An 18538-nucleotide genomic window follows, 5' to 3' on the forward strand; every position below is an offset into this window, starting at 1 on the left:
CTATTGTGCACACTTAAGTGGAACGAAGCCAATCACAAATAACAACAATATCTTGTGTTAATGAAAGAAGAAAATTGCCCCCGTATCTTTGCCCAATTGTGCTCCCAAGGCCCAGGGATGGGCCCATCTTTGTGCTCGTGTTACACGAGAGATTAGGATGGAAGGGATGGTGTGATATGGCGAGCATACAAGCAGGTGGGGCTCGTGCATTTTCTTCGGCCTCCCCAATGGGCATGCTAAAGATGTTGATGGCCTGCCCATTTGCCATCAACCTTTAGCTCGTTGCATCCACCCTCCTTGTATTGCCAAAGTCCATATAGACCAGTTGTCACCCGAGTCACGGGAATGAATAAATTGAAGGAAACGGCGATGGTCTTCCATGATTGACAAGCACATCCACTTTTACCGTACAATAGGCCATGAAAAACTACTTCAATTGGCGTGGTAAAAACCGTGGAGGCAACAAGCACATCCATGGATTTGCTTAATTCCATGGGCTTCATAATCAGATCTATAAAGTGCTATATTCCACATTTCCACGTGAAATTACCAGCGTGCATCTAGAGTCTAGAATATACCCAAAAATTGCATGGTAAATCCTTTCTTCCTTCTCTTTCTATACATCAAGAATTAACTAGGATTGAAGAACAATATATTGTTACAGCGAAGTCCAAGATCTGCCAGGAAGGCTGACTAACATATTTTGGAATCATCATTGTCTAGAACAGCAAAATGAGCTGAGAGAAGGACAAATAAAAAAAGGAAAAAAAAAAAATGAAGAACATAGATCTTAAGATGCTGATGACTGAAAATAGAAAGGAAGAAATCTCTGGAAATGCTTACGTCCCATCCCATTAGGATGCCTCTAGAAATAAGTACCATCCTCTAGCCACCCATTTGGTGCTGCAATGGGGAAGTCTGAAATTACCCAACCATCATGTACCATTATCAACATCAAATCCAGCCCCAGTCCAGCCAGGTCCTGAAGCACCTCTTCCCTTGGGCAGGATCATGTTGCCCCTCCCTCTTCCCAAATTTGGGGTTCTTTTCTTTTCTCTCACTTCAACAGGTCGTTGGTTGTGCCCATCTGAGGCTGGCTGACCACTATTGTTTCCTCCTGTGAGTGTATTTTCAGGGACTTTACCAGCTGATTCTGCTGGCTGAAGCTGGGCAGGCTGCGAAGCTGTAACATTGCTGGCCGTCTGTTGCACAGATACACCGTTATTCTGACATAAAAATAAAGAAAACTCAACTTCTAATATTCTATACACGCATGAACAAATACTTCTATGTCCACTGAATTGATGTAGCCTAGATAAAATAACAGGCAAATTACCCATTTACTGGAATACAAATTGTGAAAGTTTGAAATTTCATGCTACCTTATGTGCATAATGCAATTGATCATGAACCAAATGACCCATGCCATTTGTAACCTAAACAAAATTAGTCGTGGTTTTAATTAAGTCTCAGAAAAAGAAAAGCAAATGTAGATGCCATAAAATAATATACCATTCCTTTTCCAAAATGTTAATTTAACAAAAATATTCAGCCAGTTAGAGTCACCTACTAATCAGAAAATCCAACCACTGAGACAGTTGCCGGATTATGGACAAACAGATACTGGGCAAACTCCAGAATGTGGCAAGCGGAAAGGCTTGAACGTTCTTTTATGATTTGCAAAAACCAAGTGCTTATACAGTTATTAGCAGTTCCTTGGCCCAGAAAGGCTCATCTGTAAGCTATTTCAGCAGCTGATTGGGCTTTTGGACATGATAACTTAAACACCAACTTTAGAATAGCTCTATCAACCTGAAAAATAACTATATGATTTAAGGAATATTACCAGACCCTTTGATTTACTCCACATATTCACATCCAACACTTGAACGCAGGTATATCGAAGCCAGAATTTGATTCAGTGGGGGCAATGATAGTAATCTATATCTTTTACTTTATCAACCCAAAAGATACCTATATGATTTAAGGGATATGTTACACAGCCCATTTGATTTAATCAAAATACTCACCGGACACTTGAACATGGGTATATGGCGGAGCCAGAAATTTGATCCTGAGGGGCAATGATGGTAATCTATAATCTTTTGCTTTATTTTTCAACAGAATATTAAATTATTTTGGGCACAAAAGTTACTGTAATTATTTTAAAATAAATTAGTCATTCGAAATAATCAAACTATGATATTCTATCATAAATTTCATAATTGTCAAAGTTCTAGCCAAGAGCTTGAGAGGAATCATCAAGCTTGTATCATGAGTTGTATGGAAATAAACATTGAAGCACGGATACATCTATATTGATGGCAACAATATTGAGAGAGAGAGAGAGAGAGAGAGAGAGAGAGAGAGAGAGTAGCAATATTACATTCTTGAAGAGGTTTAAAAAAAAAAAAAAAAAAGGAAAAAGAAAAAGAAAAGGAGCAGAAGAAAAGGTAGTGTACTCTAGCCATGCTTCACCTGGTTTATCATCTTCGGATGTTCTTTACCAGTTTGATATAGACATTTCAGTGGAAATCTCAGATATAAATTAAGTTATTTATTTTTTAAAAAATGGTTTAACATGAGCAAGAGCCTGAATTGATTGTACCCAAAAAAAAAAAAAAAGAAACCTGCATTGACTTTTTAATCTGAAGGGTCTTCAGATTCTCTACTATGACATTAGTTAGTGGGTGTCTCGGGATGTCTTGGGATACTCTTGATGGTGAGAAAATATAGTACTAGCGAGAAAGAACGGAGGGCAAGTCAGGTGGGCATTCCATAATTACTATCCACAATTAACAAATTCCATATTTTTAGGAAGTGCACCAGTAGGCAGTTTCAACTGAATTTTTTGGGTAACAAAATGCAAGTCAAGCAAATCCTAGAATTTCAAGGGGTGCAATTGCTCCCCTTGCCCCCTGGCTCCACCAGTGGTACAGGATGACACTAGGGTTTGGGTCTGCAAAAAGAAATTTTCCAAGGTTAGAAGACAATCAAGACATTCACACATCCACACTTAACACTCATACCAGAGTCCTTATAGTAGAACCGAGAAACATATGTCAGTTCACAGACCAGTCATGATTATCCAACTTATAACATAGCTTGTCGCAGCAGAAGTTTTATGCAACACTAGCTGCAATATTTTTTTGTGATCTGGTGACAGATGATCTGAGCAGAAGAGTCCTTTTGTTTCAAGTTCTCCACCATAAAGAATAGCCAAAGAACTTCATATCAAACATACAGTGACATAACACAAACATTAAAATGGAATTAAAAAACATAACAACAAAGAGACATCAACCAAATAGGTTGACATAATGAAGTCTATATAGGACAGAGAGGACGTTATAGTGGAAGACACTAAAGAATACTTACATGAACAACAGAGGAACCCCGGCTAGGGTTAAGAGCTGCAAGTCGTCTTTTTAACTCCTCCAGTCTTGTAAGTTGAGTGGCTGTGCTTTCTTGGATCTATTCAATATGCAAGATGCAAAACATTATGAATTAGCATCAAATTTGAGTAAGGAGGAGAAAATAAGAAAAAAAAAAAGAAAACAAATATACCAACTGATTTAGATCATCACAGAGCATCTTCTTGGTTTCCTCCTCATCCCTAACAGTTTGAGCTGCAGCCTCCCACACCTAAGATGCCAAAATTATTTTATCCCCAAGATTATCCAAAAGCTGGCAATAATGAAGCAAAAGAACGTTGAAAAGATGCAAAAAGCCATCAGCCAGAGACATCCATAGACTCTCATCTTCCTAAAAATAATTGAATGCTGTTATATTGGTTGGAACAAAATGCAACAGAATAGTGGGCGGGAATCATTCCCGCATATCCAATTATATATACATATGTAGTATCTGTTGTTGATTATTTCATAAATCAGCATATAAACTTTGATGATTTCTAGCAAATATGCAAAGTGTTGGGGCTTGCAGAAAAGAAATGATAGATCATCAGAAAACCACAGTTAGCAGCAAAACATACAACAAGTGGAACATAAGGTAAAGTGGTAAACCATATGTGAGAAATAAACAAAGAGATGGACAACGATATATCCAAGAGTGCAAAATTGGATCATCACCGTTCTTTTTTATTTTGAATTTCAGAATAAATTTAATCTGATTTATAAATCTTTCCATGGGAAACCAAGTTGCCAGCTAGCTAGTGAGGTGTGTGTATGAGACCTACAAACTGATCTAATTGACGGTGGCTGAAAATTGCAGAAAAAAAAATTGGACCACTTCAATAGAATGTGCAGACTCTTTTCCCCACATTGGAATCCTTTTCATTGAAGAATACAAAATGAAGTCTAGATAGGAGTCCGCACAGGAAATTTACTGTCCTTTTATCTTCTAAAGTACATCTAGTGGTTTAATATTATTCTACCGGGAAGTTTAGGAACTATGGCAACAGTTTAGTCACGCTTCTGAATCCAGTTTTGACAAAATGTTGTTTTAGGTGTCATTGTATTTCAAGGATGAGTCAAGGGAGTTTTAGAGTACTTTGGAGTGTTCTAGAGTCATTGACATGATATTATTCTGTACTGGACTCCAGATCAATTAGAAGTTCAACTGTTTTGAAACTTTATGCTTTCTTTAGTTACAGAAAAACCTCACATTAAGTGTGCCCTTAGGAGTAGCATAATGTCGTAGAAGGGGGTTGGAAAAGGAAAGGAGGTACATGCAGAGATGAATAAAGATTTCATGTCTTTCTTTCTTCTCAAAGAAAACAATGGTCAGTTTACCGTTGATGACTTATATGCTTTCCACCGTATTTAAGATGAGAATGAGATTCCCTAATTTTGCATCTTTTCAACCGGTTGAATGACTTTACTGTTCTTTCAATTTCCTTGATCTGAAATTCAAATATAAGAAATAACTCAAAAATGCAAAGATAAACTTTAATGCATGCAGACGTAAGACCCCTTTGAAAAATCAAATTTAGATTGCTATGTGGTATGAAATCAACTACTCCATAGCTGAGCTAATTGTAATAAAAATTCAGTGTGCTGAAATCCCAGCAAATCTAAAAGTTCATCACTTGGAACCAGATTCAAGATAATCCTGGCTTAATTTTGGTACCAAGTTCATTGCATTAGGGATTTGATTATTCAATAAAAAAGGTTTAGATTGTATTTTGCATGTGATTGACAAGTGGATCATGTCCAGAAACAATATGGTGGACTTAATTCAACCATTGCAATCAAGGTCCGCTATACCGGTACCGGACCCCATACTGGTGGCGGACCGGTATGGTACGGTATCGGTAGCGTACCATACCAATACATGGTATGCTTCGGCATACCGGTTCGATACCGGTATAATTTTTTTTTGTTTCATTTTTTTTTGGGTGTTCAAGTTATTAATTCATAAATACAATCCCAAAATTACATTATATTGCATATTATTGACATATTTGGAGTCAATTTTTGAGTTCGGTAACGGTACAGGGACATTTGATCCAAAATTTCAAATATATATTTATTTACATTATATTACAACTATATCATCCTAAAATTAAAAAATATATATATAAATGTGCATTAAAATGTATCTAAATTTTTAAAGTACAAAGCACAAAAAATGATATACTAAGCTCAAGATCTGTTCTACATCTAATTTCTCGTCGAGTGTCTGTGACGCTCGTCGATATCTAGATCATTAGCATAATCTGGAGGAACATCAATCTAACCCTCTAAACAAGATGCATTGTACTCTTGAATATTCATCCTATAAGGCATCCTCTATGGATTGTAAGACATCTCAGATCTCTCACTCAAACTCTAGCTCTGAGAAGTATCCTCTGGATGATGGTATGACTGTGGAGGAGCCCATCCGATATGCCGATAGCAAAATCCGATCCGTAAGATGCTCCAGACTGCATAGGGTAGTAACCACTAGAAGACGATGCCTCGAATGCACCATATCCATATGGATCATAAGGTGGCTGTGGATAATAGGATCCATAATGCGAGGATGATTCAGATACATTTATGGACCCTACTCCACGTGCAAGATCGTTTGCAGCTGCATCGTGTGCTAGACGAAATCAGCTATATGAAATCATCTCCCCACGGTCTCTACTGACTCGTCCACCATGGTTTCTATCTTGTGTGGCATGTGTAAACTGAGACTCACCGGTGAATCGAATATCACCCTGCGGTTGTGTCTCATAAACAGTGATCTCCTGTCCTCCAGTTCCTCCCTGATCATCAGATCCATGACTACTACTACCAGTATCATCATCACTCTCCCTGATCTCCGAATCTAAATCAGATTGCTCCTGTACTCTCGAAAGTGGTGCATGTGCAACTGTCTTTTCTTTTTTTCTCCTTGTGTTCTTTTGTGACTGAATTTCCTGTGAGTGGGAGAATGGATATCTTCTTGCTGACTGCCGACCTCGTCTAAACATCTGTCGCTCGAACTTCTGCAAGGATGGATGTTTTCGGCATCTCGTTGAGTCTGAGATGCCTCGAGAGTTCCCTGAGAGCTCTCGAGCCTCTCAGAGAGACAACCCACCTGGGCTGTCACTAAAAGACAGCCCAGGCCCCACACCACCCCCCCCCACTCCCCCTCCTTTTTTCACGTGAAGTGTCAGTACGGTTCGAACTGAACCGTACCGATCCATACCGCCCAATTTTGAGCGAATTGGAGCCGAATAACACGGAGCCGTCCGGTTCGGTGCGGTTCAGAGTATTTTTTCGAAAAAAATGGCCGAACCGGATTGGCTGGCCGCCGATCCGGTTCGGTACACCCCGTATCGGGCGGTTCAGCCCGGTACGGCGAACCTTGATGGCAACTAACCTTGAAAAGATGAATAAAAAGATTTTGCATGTTGATAACACTGAAATAATCTATATCATTTGAACATCCATCGAGATGAAATCTGAGTATCAGAATGAGGTACTAACAAAGTTTTCTTCTGCCCATCTTAGCCATGAAGTTCTTCTCTCAAACAATCTCATTGGTAATTCGGTTATCAAAAACTTGAAAGTTTTGTTCCATGTATCTAACATGATGGGCAAAAAAAGCAAGAAGATCTATCCTTTAAAGATCTTAAAAAGGCAGCAGAGGATGAAGGCAACAACCAAAAATGAGTATCAAGCTTCAGTACAAGCCAACTATATCATTCATAATGCCATAAGACCCGTAAGTACCCAGAAATTGAGCTCAACACTGCTTTGGGCTATGAGATTCACACAAACATTGGCAATGTGCTCAAATGTGGCATCCTAGATTAGCAAGTCCTCGGTTATCCTGCACAGGGTGCAAGTTGACCTTCATATGCAAATAGTTGTTTGGTTAGCCTTAATTATGCTTCGACTTGTGGCTCATTGTCCACTGTTCACAACTTTACTGTAATTTGGCAAACATGAGATGAATGTAAGTTGTAACTAGAGTATAACAGGGAAAGAAAGATTAAAAGAAATAGCATATGGTGGGTCTTATAGGAAAATAAGTTTGGAGCCTGACTAACTGGAGATTCACAAATGGGGACACTGGGTTTTTTCACTTTAATGGCAGATAACTGAAGCTTTGGTAAAATTAGGTACTTGTGACCTATAGGAATCCATGGTGGGCCATCTGTATTATGGCTTTTTTCCTTTATCTTGGGTCTTCTCCCAACAGCTGCTTGGCCCAATGAGGTTGAAGAAGTGAGGGCTGACTATTGCTTGCAATGCACATTTTGGGCCACCTCACCAGAATGTCAGCTATGGAGTATGGACTATGGTGACAGTGTGACTTATTTTAATTTTTTTGTTTTGTTTTGTTTTGTCAATGTTATTGTTAAAATTTGCATATTTTTCATACTATGTAAGTAACCCACCTAAAGAATTTCTTATTTAAGGAAGGTTATTATTAGGTTATCACCTCTGATCACAAATTATAAAACTATTGTAATCTTGCATAAAAGAAAGTCAAGAAGTTTAACTTGGAGTAGTGTTTAATGCATATGAACATGACAATCGGATTCAGACATGTCTAAGTGTCTGACTTAGAACACGTAAAAAAAGGAGATATAGATAATGTATACAACAAATAATCTGGACTAAAATTATATAAAGAAAACATTAAAAAATATTTTTTAGGTCCTCCAACATGCACAATTCTCATCCAAACTTCCTGACTGGCTTATGGGTTTTAGAAAAATGATATTTTATTAAATTATTGTAATATCTACTTCCTTTATCAATCTCTAAAAGGAAATAAAAGTTCATTTTAATGTTATCATAGTGGGTCAAACTTATTATTGGAGGAATCCAACTCAATGCTAAGTTTTAAAAGTTGCAACTGAAATAATTTTATAAGTATCCAGGTGTCTGATACAAATCCGACTTCGGTACATATCTGAGACTTCTATGATATAGACACAAGTATTTGGGTAACACAGTTTTGGGGTGAAGATCAGCAAATAAGGAATGTGACTGTCATATGAACCAGTGATGTGACAACCAAAAAACAAAAGTTTATCCTAGTTACAGCCAGACCTCAGGCACTTTCAAAGTGGTTTATGAAAACACAATTTTGCTGCAAGTCATATGGATAGTTTTCATTTGAACTTTTACAGCCTACTAGCATTATGGCCAGATGCTCATCAAAGTACATCAATAATACACTACATTCTATAGGCAAATAGTGAAATCTATTCCTTATCAGCTAGCAGTCATCATCTATGGCACAATGTCAATCCAGACATTTTTTCTGAAAAAGATAGACAGAGTAGCATGTTGTACTGGTCAATGCCATGTAAAACATACTATGCAAACAAGATAAGGGGACCATATAAGGGTAGGTAGTACCAATCTATGCTGACCTATTTGTGTTTGTGCTAGTGCATGCACGCAACACGATTGACTGATATGGACTGGCATGAACTCAATTCCAGTCCATGAAAAATATAAATTCTATTGTCATAAACCCTGGCACATGACCAAGCATGTGACTAACAAAACAATGGCATGGCACAACGTGTTATGTTACACTAACAAAACCAACGTATGACCAGAATAGGCACAGAAAGCAGTACTTTAATCCTTAAGTTTGCCATTTTCTTTACGAAATATGTACTATACAAAATTGTGCACATTCATATGAGACAAATATATTTTTATTGTTAATGTAAGAATAAATGACTATAGCGCCAATGAGAGTGAAATAATCAATCTCAAGCATCCCTTTGTAAGATATCACAAACAACAATTGATTTGTTGATGCATGAGGAAGTTTGAACAAACTAGTGATTGGCCCAAGATACATAAGATGATGAAATAAAGGTGTTGTCGACAAGGAACCAAGTTTTCCATGTTTTATCTCAACTTATAAATACTTTATCTTACTCTTACAATGCTCACCAAAAGAGCAATATTGAAATGAATAGACAGTACGCAGTTAGTAAATACCACTTAGCCATCGCAGTTTTTTGGTCTATGAGTGGTCTCTTAGAGTTGGATTTCAAAAATGATCCAATAACAAAATGATGATCTTAGCTCTCCCATAAGGCACTCTCTTAATCAATACTCAAATACTTTCAAGAATATAGCCCTTCAGGCTAAAGTATAGTGGCGTATACAAAGACACATTGCAAGTTTGAAGTTGACAGGTGAAGGACAATTAATAATAACACATAAATGACATGAAGGTGAATCAAACACCTGTAAATAATAAGAAAAATAGAAGTATAACAATAAAAAAAATTGGACAAGGTACATGAAATTCTATGTAGCAGAACAAAACCTTCTTTGCTTGGTCTTCCTTGAGCTTAGCCACATGTATTCTTTCAGTCTGTAATTCAATCTTCTTCCGCAAGTGCTCCAGTGCTTCACATATACCAAAATATGAGAAGGAAGATGCATGCTACAACAACCAGTTATCTACAGATGAGGATAAACTATATGGCGCACCTACCTGCTTTCTTTGGACCAGCCGTAAGTTTCAACTCCAACGTAAGATTCTCCAATTCACGTTCAACATCACGAATCTTGGAATAATTTTCTTGAATATATCTGAGTCATTTATAAATCTTTGTTAAAAGTTTATTAAAGCAATCTTATCAGATAAGGGAATTTCATAGGGTCAAGCCCCAATCAAACATTAGTACGTATATTATGTCAGCTTATCGGTGACAGATTTGTGTAGAATATGAAGTTAATTATAAAGGAATAAAAACACTCCCCCTTTACCATATGTATGAATCAAAGTAACCTTTGAATAAAATAGATGAGAACATGAAAGAGGTGAATAGAAGGAACATCATTGGCATCTCTCTGGCATGAGATGGACAGTGTAATGATATGCACACTATCATATGTTCACAAGCATTTCAAACTAAGTAAACAAACTTTAACATTTATAGACCATTTAAAGCATTGTTCCTTTTTAACATAAAGATGCAGGTTTTTTTTTCTCGCTTCACCTTTTAAACATTGGGCACAGTTGAAAAAACTCATGATTTCAAGAACAATTAGATAATCGAACCTTCATTCTTCCTTAACTTTAGTAATATAACTAGCCTCAGCTCAAAAACTTGATTTAATTTAAATACATAATAATGGGCCATTGATCTGACTATCTAGAAGTTCAAACTAGTAAAGGAAAAAGCAAATCATTGTTATATTTGCTCTGCTATGTATTTGGTCACAGTAGACCGCACCACTGGAATATTTTTTATTGCGGGAATCATCTTTCCTCTAATAGAATTTCCTTTTTTGGTTTTTCTACGTCTGTGGACTACTTTGAACTCTGGGTGCCCATCCAATGTTCAGGCACTGCAAACTTTGGGTGCCCATCCAATGTTCAGGCACTGGGAAACCCTTGGCTACCTATCTCGCACCTATAGTCTTTTAGAATAGTGAATTCACTAAATATGAAAGAACTCTTTTTTCCTTAAATCCTTCACTTTGAGCAAAGATGTATGATTTGGCTACTCAATCAATGCCTACTTGCATTGTGAATTATGTGACGACGTTGCATCGAGGATGGAAAACATGAATGTTGAGTTGCATGTTTATAAGAAGAATGAAGAGAAAATCTCAAATTATTTCATGATGCATTTAGTTTGCGATCAGAATTGAAATTGGAATGGGAATCGAAATGGATTGGCATGGGAATCAGAATGGCCATATTCCTTGACATGTTTGGTTCGTGATTGAAATCGAAATCCAAATGGGATTTGAATACTAGGGAAGAGTAAGAATTGGGTTTTGAGGGATTGGGACATTCCCATTCTCCCTAGAATGGAAACAAAAATGTGATTCCCCCAACCAAACGGCTGGAACGGGAGTCCCCCATTCCCATTCCCATTCTAGAATCCAACTTCCCTCAAACAAACATGCCCTTAAAGTTTTCACAAGATGTTCAACCAAACTACAGAGATACTTTATATTGGTGACTTGGTAAATTTACTTTCATTGTCAGGTCACGATGTTGTTAATATTGTGTCAAGAAGTTTATAAGAATGCTTGGTTATCTTCGTAGGAGACATTGGAAGTCAATGAATGAGCTAATCATAATGATTTAATCCACAATTTTTTACATATATTAACAAGATGTTGAACAATTGCTTATAAAGTCCATCAACTAAATTCCAACACGACCCTCAGTCAAAATGAGTTAAATTAAAAGATTCAGTTTCATAAAGTCAAAATGAGTTAATTAAAAGATTCAATTTCATAAAGATTGAATCTTCAAAATCCTGTTGTACCTCAAAGTCTTTGCAGCTATTCATGTTCTCAATCTTGTCACCATACCAATGATTCTTAGCTTTTCTTAAAAGTTTCAACTAAAATTTGCTTCACCTCAAGCCTTAAAGGCTCTTAGTGATGCCTTCAGGCTCATGGTTTAGGCTCTGTAATTGAAGCATACCAATTAAAAAAGGCTTGTATGAGGTGCAAACGTTGAAGTTAACTAATCCTTTTAACGCATGATTACACTTTGAATATTTCAAGTATCAATAGTAGGTAAATGATGACCTTTTTCATTTTTGAAGTTGAATGAAGTTTTTAAGCGTGAAAATAATTGAAAAGCTCAGATCAATTCTCTCATAATCTTTATCAAACAATAGAATGCATATATTGAACAAAAGAAGGTATTTCTCTACAATATCTGCAAGAAATTTTGTAAATTTAAAGTCTGCAACTTCAAATTCTGACAATATTTGTTGTAATAATCAAGTTCAAAAAAAATGGTCATGCTATTTGCGTATGTATATGACTCTTTTATTGTTTATTAGAAATTTCTTTACTTAAGAGGAAATCCATTGCATGTATTAAATCTTATGCTTGCTCCATTGAGAATTTAGAGCCTTAAACTATGTCTCTGCCTTTCCGGAAATTGGTTGTTCTATGACCGTAAAGCATTGCCTGCATCAAAAGAATCAGCATAAAATCTGATTTTCTAGACTTCTATCTATCATGCAGCTTCAAGCCACGATAGCAAATTTATATAAAATGCTAGCGCTTCTATATACTTTTGCCCTATCTTTTCTCTCTCCTTTTGGTGCCGAGTTAAAATTAACCCTTCTGACGATGGATATAAGAATTAAAATTGCAATGTAATGAACAACCTATTTCATAAATTTGACATCTGCCAAATAAACAGATCTTGAAAATTCTCCATCACTTGATGCAGAAATGAGAATCACATACTTGAACTGCCGCAAGACCGGCACCTCTCTTCAAGAAAGATTAAACTACCCAGTACAACTTGTACGTTAGTTCAAATAATTAACAAGCATTCTCGCAAAGTCGACGTGAAGGCACTTCAACTTGCAAAACCAAGAAAACAGAAACAGCAGAATTATTACGCGTCAGAAAAAGACAGCCTGAATCCGTATACACAGATAAACACCTCGCAGTTTCCAGCATACAACACTACTACAAGGGTAGTACAAGAAACGAAGGATTGGAGAGGAATCGGCGCGCAATTCACGCCCCTAATCTGGGTAACAACTTGTATGGAAATATTAAAGGAAAAAATGAGGCAGATCTGATATGAAAGAGATGGAGGGAAAAAGGGAAAAGATGCGCATTCGAGGCGTACCTCTTCAGCTGGAGCTGCTCTTCCTCAATGACCTGGTGACGCGAAGGAAATCGGTCAGAAGGGGGGCGAGATTTAAATTAAAGAAGAAAGAGAGGAGAAGGCGAGGAGAGTGAGAGACCTTCTCGGTGTAGGCGATGACGGGGTTTTCTCTGGCGATCCCGTCGGGGCCGATCTCGGGGAGGAGTGAGGGAGAGAGTTGGGAGTCCATCTTGGAGGGAGGGAGGGAAAGAAAGAATTAGATCTCAAGACCCTCTCTCCCTCTCCCCCTTTCTTTCTCTTTCCGAGTCTTGGATTTTTTATTTTTTTTTTTCCTCCCTTTCTGGTTTTCGCGTACGCTCTTTTTTCTCCCTTTCTGGTTTTCGCGCACGCTCGTCCCGGCGGCCCGAGCCAAGGGGCGCGCTAACCCGCCGAACCGGCGCAAGCTAGCCAAACCCGTCAAACAAAAATCATGCGCCAATGCTGGCACTCATTCTCGTTCGAGAGAAACAAAATTAAAAAATAATTATATATATATATATATATATATATATATATATATATATATATATATGATAAATTAGTAAAAATTTTTTGTTTGAATTTAAACTTAAAAGTAACAGTTGAGTTTTACTCAAAAGTAGCTCTCTAATTAATATAAATAATTAAATTATTTCTACAATTATAAATTAATATTAAAATAATATTATGATATTAAAAAATAATACTACTTTATTATAAAGTAATACTGTCTTAGTATAAAATAATAATATCTTATTATGATATAAAAATATTACAAAACAGTACTGTTTTATTATAATATAACATTATTATAAAACAGTACTGTTTTATTATAAAATAATACTACCGTATTATAAAACAACACTGTGATATTAAAAAACAGTACTGTCTTATTATAAATTAGTATTGCGTTACATATTATAAAATAATACTGTGATATTAGAAAATAGTACTATTTTATTATAAATCAGTACTGTGTTATTGTAAAATAATACCGTCTTGTTGTATAACCGTACAAGGATATAAGGGTATAACGATTATTTCAGATAAAAATGAAGAGTTATTTTTAATTTATGTTTGAAATAGAGAGTTACTTTTAATTTAAATTCAAATGAAAGATATTTTTAATTTGAAATATAAAATAAAAATTTTTATCTAATTTATTAATATATATATATATATGAAATAATGCATCAAAGATGCATCACGTTAAAAGAACGATTCTTTCTATACAGGTCAGAGTGATAACCTCTCTCCTACATCATGATATATAGTAATTTAAATTGGCCATATAACAATTCGAAAATAACTACAAGCTAAATATTAAAACATCTACCGACCAACAAAAAAATTGCCCGTCAAGATTGTCTCAGGTTACTAAGTTCTACAAAATGATGTTTACAGAAAAAGATTTCCAATAAGACTCTAACACAAGATTGAGTTCATATTACATCAGGGTCTTTGTTCCAAGTTTACTCAAGCGCTATCTGCCGACTCCTGAACCTGATACTCCAAAAGGAGAAAAGTAAATAATGAGCTCAAAGATTAATGTTCACTTTCAACTCTTTTATTAAATTATGGAAGCAATTTTACAAACAGGCGTATATATACATATTTCAGTTTGTTACTGCAGATTATTTTATAAATTATGCATCATTCATATTATATTAAAAAATTATGTTACCGATATTTATAAATATGATAAAAAATTAGCTATATTACAATAATTTTGATCTAGGCCCGCGGCTGCCGAGTCCCTATTGAAATTCGGTACCACTAATGAAGATTAAGATTACAGACGGTCTGAGAGAACATCATGCATACGAAGTTAATGGGTTGACCAATTGATTATTGGAGGAATTTTGTCATGATGGTGGGCCGGATGCGAAGGGAAAAGAGTTTAGTTATTGTGCATTTGCTCATACATGATATCTAAAGGCTATTGAAAAAAATGTGGCCCCATGAATACCAAACACATCTATTGCAAGACGAACAATACTGTGAATTGGATCACCATCTATACTGCCGAGTATTTTAGAGAGATCTTATGGACTGATGCTATGGTGTTTCCAATGCCCTTCTATTTTTTTTTTTTTGACCTTTTTATTGTATTCATTGGAGAGTTATATGAGTGCTCCACTTTTATATATATATATATATATATATATAGTGGGTTTGCCATATCGGGTTGAACTGCTCGGTATGGGACGTGCCGAACCGTTTCGGTGGGGAATCGAGATGGTTCCGGCATGCTAAACGATACATACCATTTTCGGAAAGAAAAAGAGAGGAAGAGAGAGAAATAGAGAGAGAGAGGGAGGGAGGAAGAAAAAGAAAGAAGGGGATCCGTCGGAGGGGCCGCCGGAGGCCCTCCGACGGGCAGCGGTGGCCGTCGGGCGGCGGAACGGCCTCCCGTGGCTCCGCGCGGAGAACAGAGGTGGATCGCCCCTGTTTCTCGGATTTTTTTTTTTTTTAAAGTTTTTTCAAAACGAAGTCGGCAAGTGATTTGCCGACTTCACTTAATTAAGTCAGCAAACCACTTGCCGACTTCATTTTGAAAAAATTTTTTTTAAAAAAAATCGAGAAACAGGGGTGATCCGTCCCTGTTCCCCGCGCGGAGCCGCGGGAGGCCATTCCGCTGCCCGACGGCCACGGCTGTCTGCCGGAGGACCTCCGCGGATCCCCTTCCTTCTTTTTCTTTCTTCCTCCCTCTCTCTCTCTATTTCTCTTTCTTTCTCTCTTTTTCTTTCCCGATTTCCTTCGTCGGTTCGCCTCGGTTCGGAACGGAACGGAGGCGTGCCGTATCGTACCACCGATCGGCCGATCCGGCCACCGGTACAGAAAACCTTGATAAATACATACATATATATATATATATATATATATATATATATATATATATATATATATATATATATGTAATATAAATATAAATATAAATATATAATATATATATATATATATATATATATATATATATATATATATATATATAGATATATATATATAGACATATATAAATCTATGTGTATATATATATCTATGTATATATATATATGTGTGTATATATATATATATATATGTATGTATGTATATATGTATGCGTGTGTGTGTGTGTGTGTGTGTGTGTGTGTGTGTGTGTGTGTGTGTATGTAATTTTTTTTTCATGGTAGTTTAGATCATGAATCGGCGGTTTTGGACCCGAAAGAGAGGCCGTTGAGCCGCGCTTGGAGCGCCGCGGACAGCCGCTACTGGTGTGCTGAGGGCTCGCTTGACCCGCTCCCCCTCCATGGCCCCGAGACAAAACCAGCGAGTTATTCATTATTGGATGGCGAGAAAGCGACGTGGTGTTGGTGGTGGGAGGCTCCAACGGGTAAAACCCGGGCGGGTGGTGGGGGGAGCACCAGGGGGCAATGGCAGTGGGTATCCGACGAGGGGTGAGATGGTCAGCGACTGCAAGGGAGCGGTCAGTGGAGGTGGGGCGACGGTGGTGCTGGATGGAGAAGCGACCGGAGGGGACGAGAGCCGGAGAGGCACCGACGAGTTCCTGTAGAAATAGAATGGTAGTCACCAAAAAAAAAAAAACTAAGGTAAAAAGGTAATTTTCTGTGAAAGGTGTTTATGTTTTTTTTTTAAAAAAAAAATTGATTAACTTAACCAGGAAGCGTAATTAATTGAAGGGGCAAAACATTAACATAAATGATTTGCTAATTATACAATGCAAGCGAATGAATTAAAAGTTGCAATTCAAAATTACTTCTTTTGCTGACTAAAACATGATGCTACATTTCAGAGAGAGAGAGAAGTTGTAAACCAGGATCTTTGTTGCGTTATAATCATTTGTTAATGTATATGTGAAATAATTTTTCCAATGAAAAAGAAAATAATTTATTGATTAATACGAACAAAATATTTGCAATAACTTTGAAGGCTTATTAACCTAAATTGTGAAGTCTTCAACATGACTTGCATGTTTATCTAATATTTGTGCTACCTTGTTGCCAAATCTTTTCACAAGGCTGAACATACATTCCTTGATTTAAAGCTTCTATTCATAAAGTATTTCCACCCTTTTATTGGAGTCATCTTTTTGTTTATAAAGCTGAAAACATATAGTGGGATCAAAAGGATTGCTTAAAAAAAGCTTGGGGACGAAAAATTTAATCAATATGTGTGCAGATTACAGAGTAGCTGTCTTAAAACATCTTAGAAATATTGTCGTCACTCAGTCGCACCATAAATTATGAGCAAATGATCAAAGAGAGCTGAGACGAGTACTTAACAAAGCAAAGACGAAGCAAAATAACTCTAGACAGCAACCTATGAAAGTGTAATAGAGTTCATGAAATTGTGTTAAAATGTCAAAGCTGGAAGAGTGCAAAGTTGAGGACATTAAGGTACGGTGGTATCCAGCGGTCAGTAATATGGTGCCAAAAGCAAAACAAGGAAAAAGATGCGAATGCACGACAATTGGCACCATGAAGAGAAGGCGCAATCATGGTTTGCTTAAACCTGTGCTAGCAGAACACCACATGAACAAATCAAAACATAATTAACCGGGCACTCTGATGTTAAAAATAGGGAAGGAAGACAAGCAAAGTCTGATAGGAACAACTTTTACAGACATGTTTCTTATTTTTGCAATGAAAAAAGATAATTAAGTGACATAGAGAACTGCAATACCGCTAGTCTACAAGGTTTGTAAAGTTCTGGAATTTTCACATGGCAATTACATTTTATATAATTTGAAGTGCAGAAAAAAAAGAGAGCTATTATCAATAAACTAAGCCATATATTTGTTTAAGTAAATTATACACATGCACAAAAGATTAAGTGATCAGCCACAATTTTACTAAAATAGGCCCATCCTCTCTACAAAATAAAATGTACCACTTAAAACGAAACGTATAACGAACATGTTGACTTTCAAATATAGTCTGCTATGATAATGCGTGCTTCAACACTAATTTCAAGTCAAATAGCACTGCTATTGAATATATATCCAATTAGAACTGATTCTGAATGAACATGTCTCACTGTAACATCTAATCATAGTTGGTACAAACAGGCTGGCCCTAGAGCGGATCGAATTAGGTGACCACCCCAGCCCCTGAGCCCCAAGTTTTCTGAGAAGGAAGAGGAGGCCTTCAAGGAAAACAGCGGCAAGGGCAATGCCATAGGAGAGATTGCCGGGGCCATGGAAGCCAACGATGGTATAGGCGAAGTAGGCATTGGCGCCCATGCCGGAGGCGAGGGCAAGGGGGAGGTTGGCGAATGCACTAATAATGACGGAATCGATGATGGAGGAGGCAGCCATGGCAACGATGAGATCACGACGGACGCATTCGAGATGGACGGTGTAGCCGGGGTCGACTGGCGGAAATTTGTATGTCGGCATGGGGTTGTTGCAGTCGAAGATCGAGCACGTGGTGTTGGAGTCGATGAGGATATAGGCCATGGTTAGGAAGGTAACGGTGCCAGCACGGAGCTCCAT

At 37.1% G+C, this 18538-nt stretch overlaps 1 protein-coding gene across 3 annotated transcripts; it reads right to left on the minus strand.

Moving 5' to 3' along the window:
* Window positions 1-575: 575 nt before the first annotated feature.
* On the minus strand, window positions 576-13425 carry LOC105054283 (uncharacterized). 3 transcript variants are annotated; one of them, XM_073245276.1, is made up of 8 exons: window positions 13166-13425; window positions 13048-13079; window positions 9916-10013; window positions 9745-9827; window positions 3568-3645; window positions 3379-3474; window positions 1383-1436; window positions 576-1226 (listed from the first exon to the last, which is right to left on the minus strand). In XM_073245276.1, the coding sequence occupies exons 1-8, from the start codon at window positions 13253-13255 to the stop codon at window positions 936-938; spliced, it is 822 nt and encodes a 273-aa protein (XP_073101377.1). In that variant the 5' UTR covers window positions 13256-13425; the 3' UTR covers window positions 576-935. The 3 variants fall into 3 exon arrangements, with proteins under 3 accessions (XP_073101377.1, XP_073101378.1, XP_073101379.1); XM_073245277.1 differs by lacking the exon at window positions 1383-1436 and having other exon boundaries at window positions 13166-13424; XM_073245278.1 differs by lacking the exon at window positions 1383-1436 and having other exon boundaries at window positions 576-1202; window positions 13166-13423.
* Between the last annotated feature and the right edge of the window lie 5113 nt (window positions 13426-18538).

The sequence above is a fragment of the Elaeis guineensis genome, chromosome 11, assembly GCF_000442705.2.
Source record: "Elaeis guineensis isolate ETL-2024a chromosome 11, EG11, whole genome shotgun sequence".
NCBI lineage: Eukaryota > Viridiplantae > Streptophyta > Magnoliopsida > Arecales > Arecaceae > Elaeis > Elaeis guineensis.

What these genes read in the sequence shown, in the direction of transcription:
- LOC105054283 (XM_073245276.1), bottom strand. Translation starts at nt 13,255, where the DNA reads ATGGACTCCCAACTCTCTCCCTCACTCCTCCCCGAGATCGGCCCCGAC. An exon ending in GGCTGGTCCAAAGAAAGCAG is followed by an intron (nt 9,828 to 9,915) that starts GTAGGTGCGCCA and finishes GTATATGTGAAG; the next exon opens with CACTGGAGCACTTGCGGAAG. An exon ending in GTGATGATCTAAATCAGTTG is followed by an intron (nt 3,475 to 3,567) that starts GTATATTTGTTT and finishes CATATTGAATAG; the next exon opens with ATCCAAGAAAGCACAGCCAC.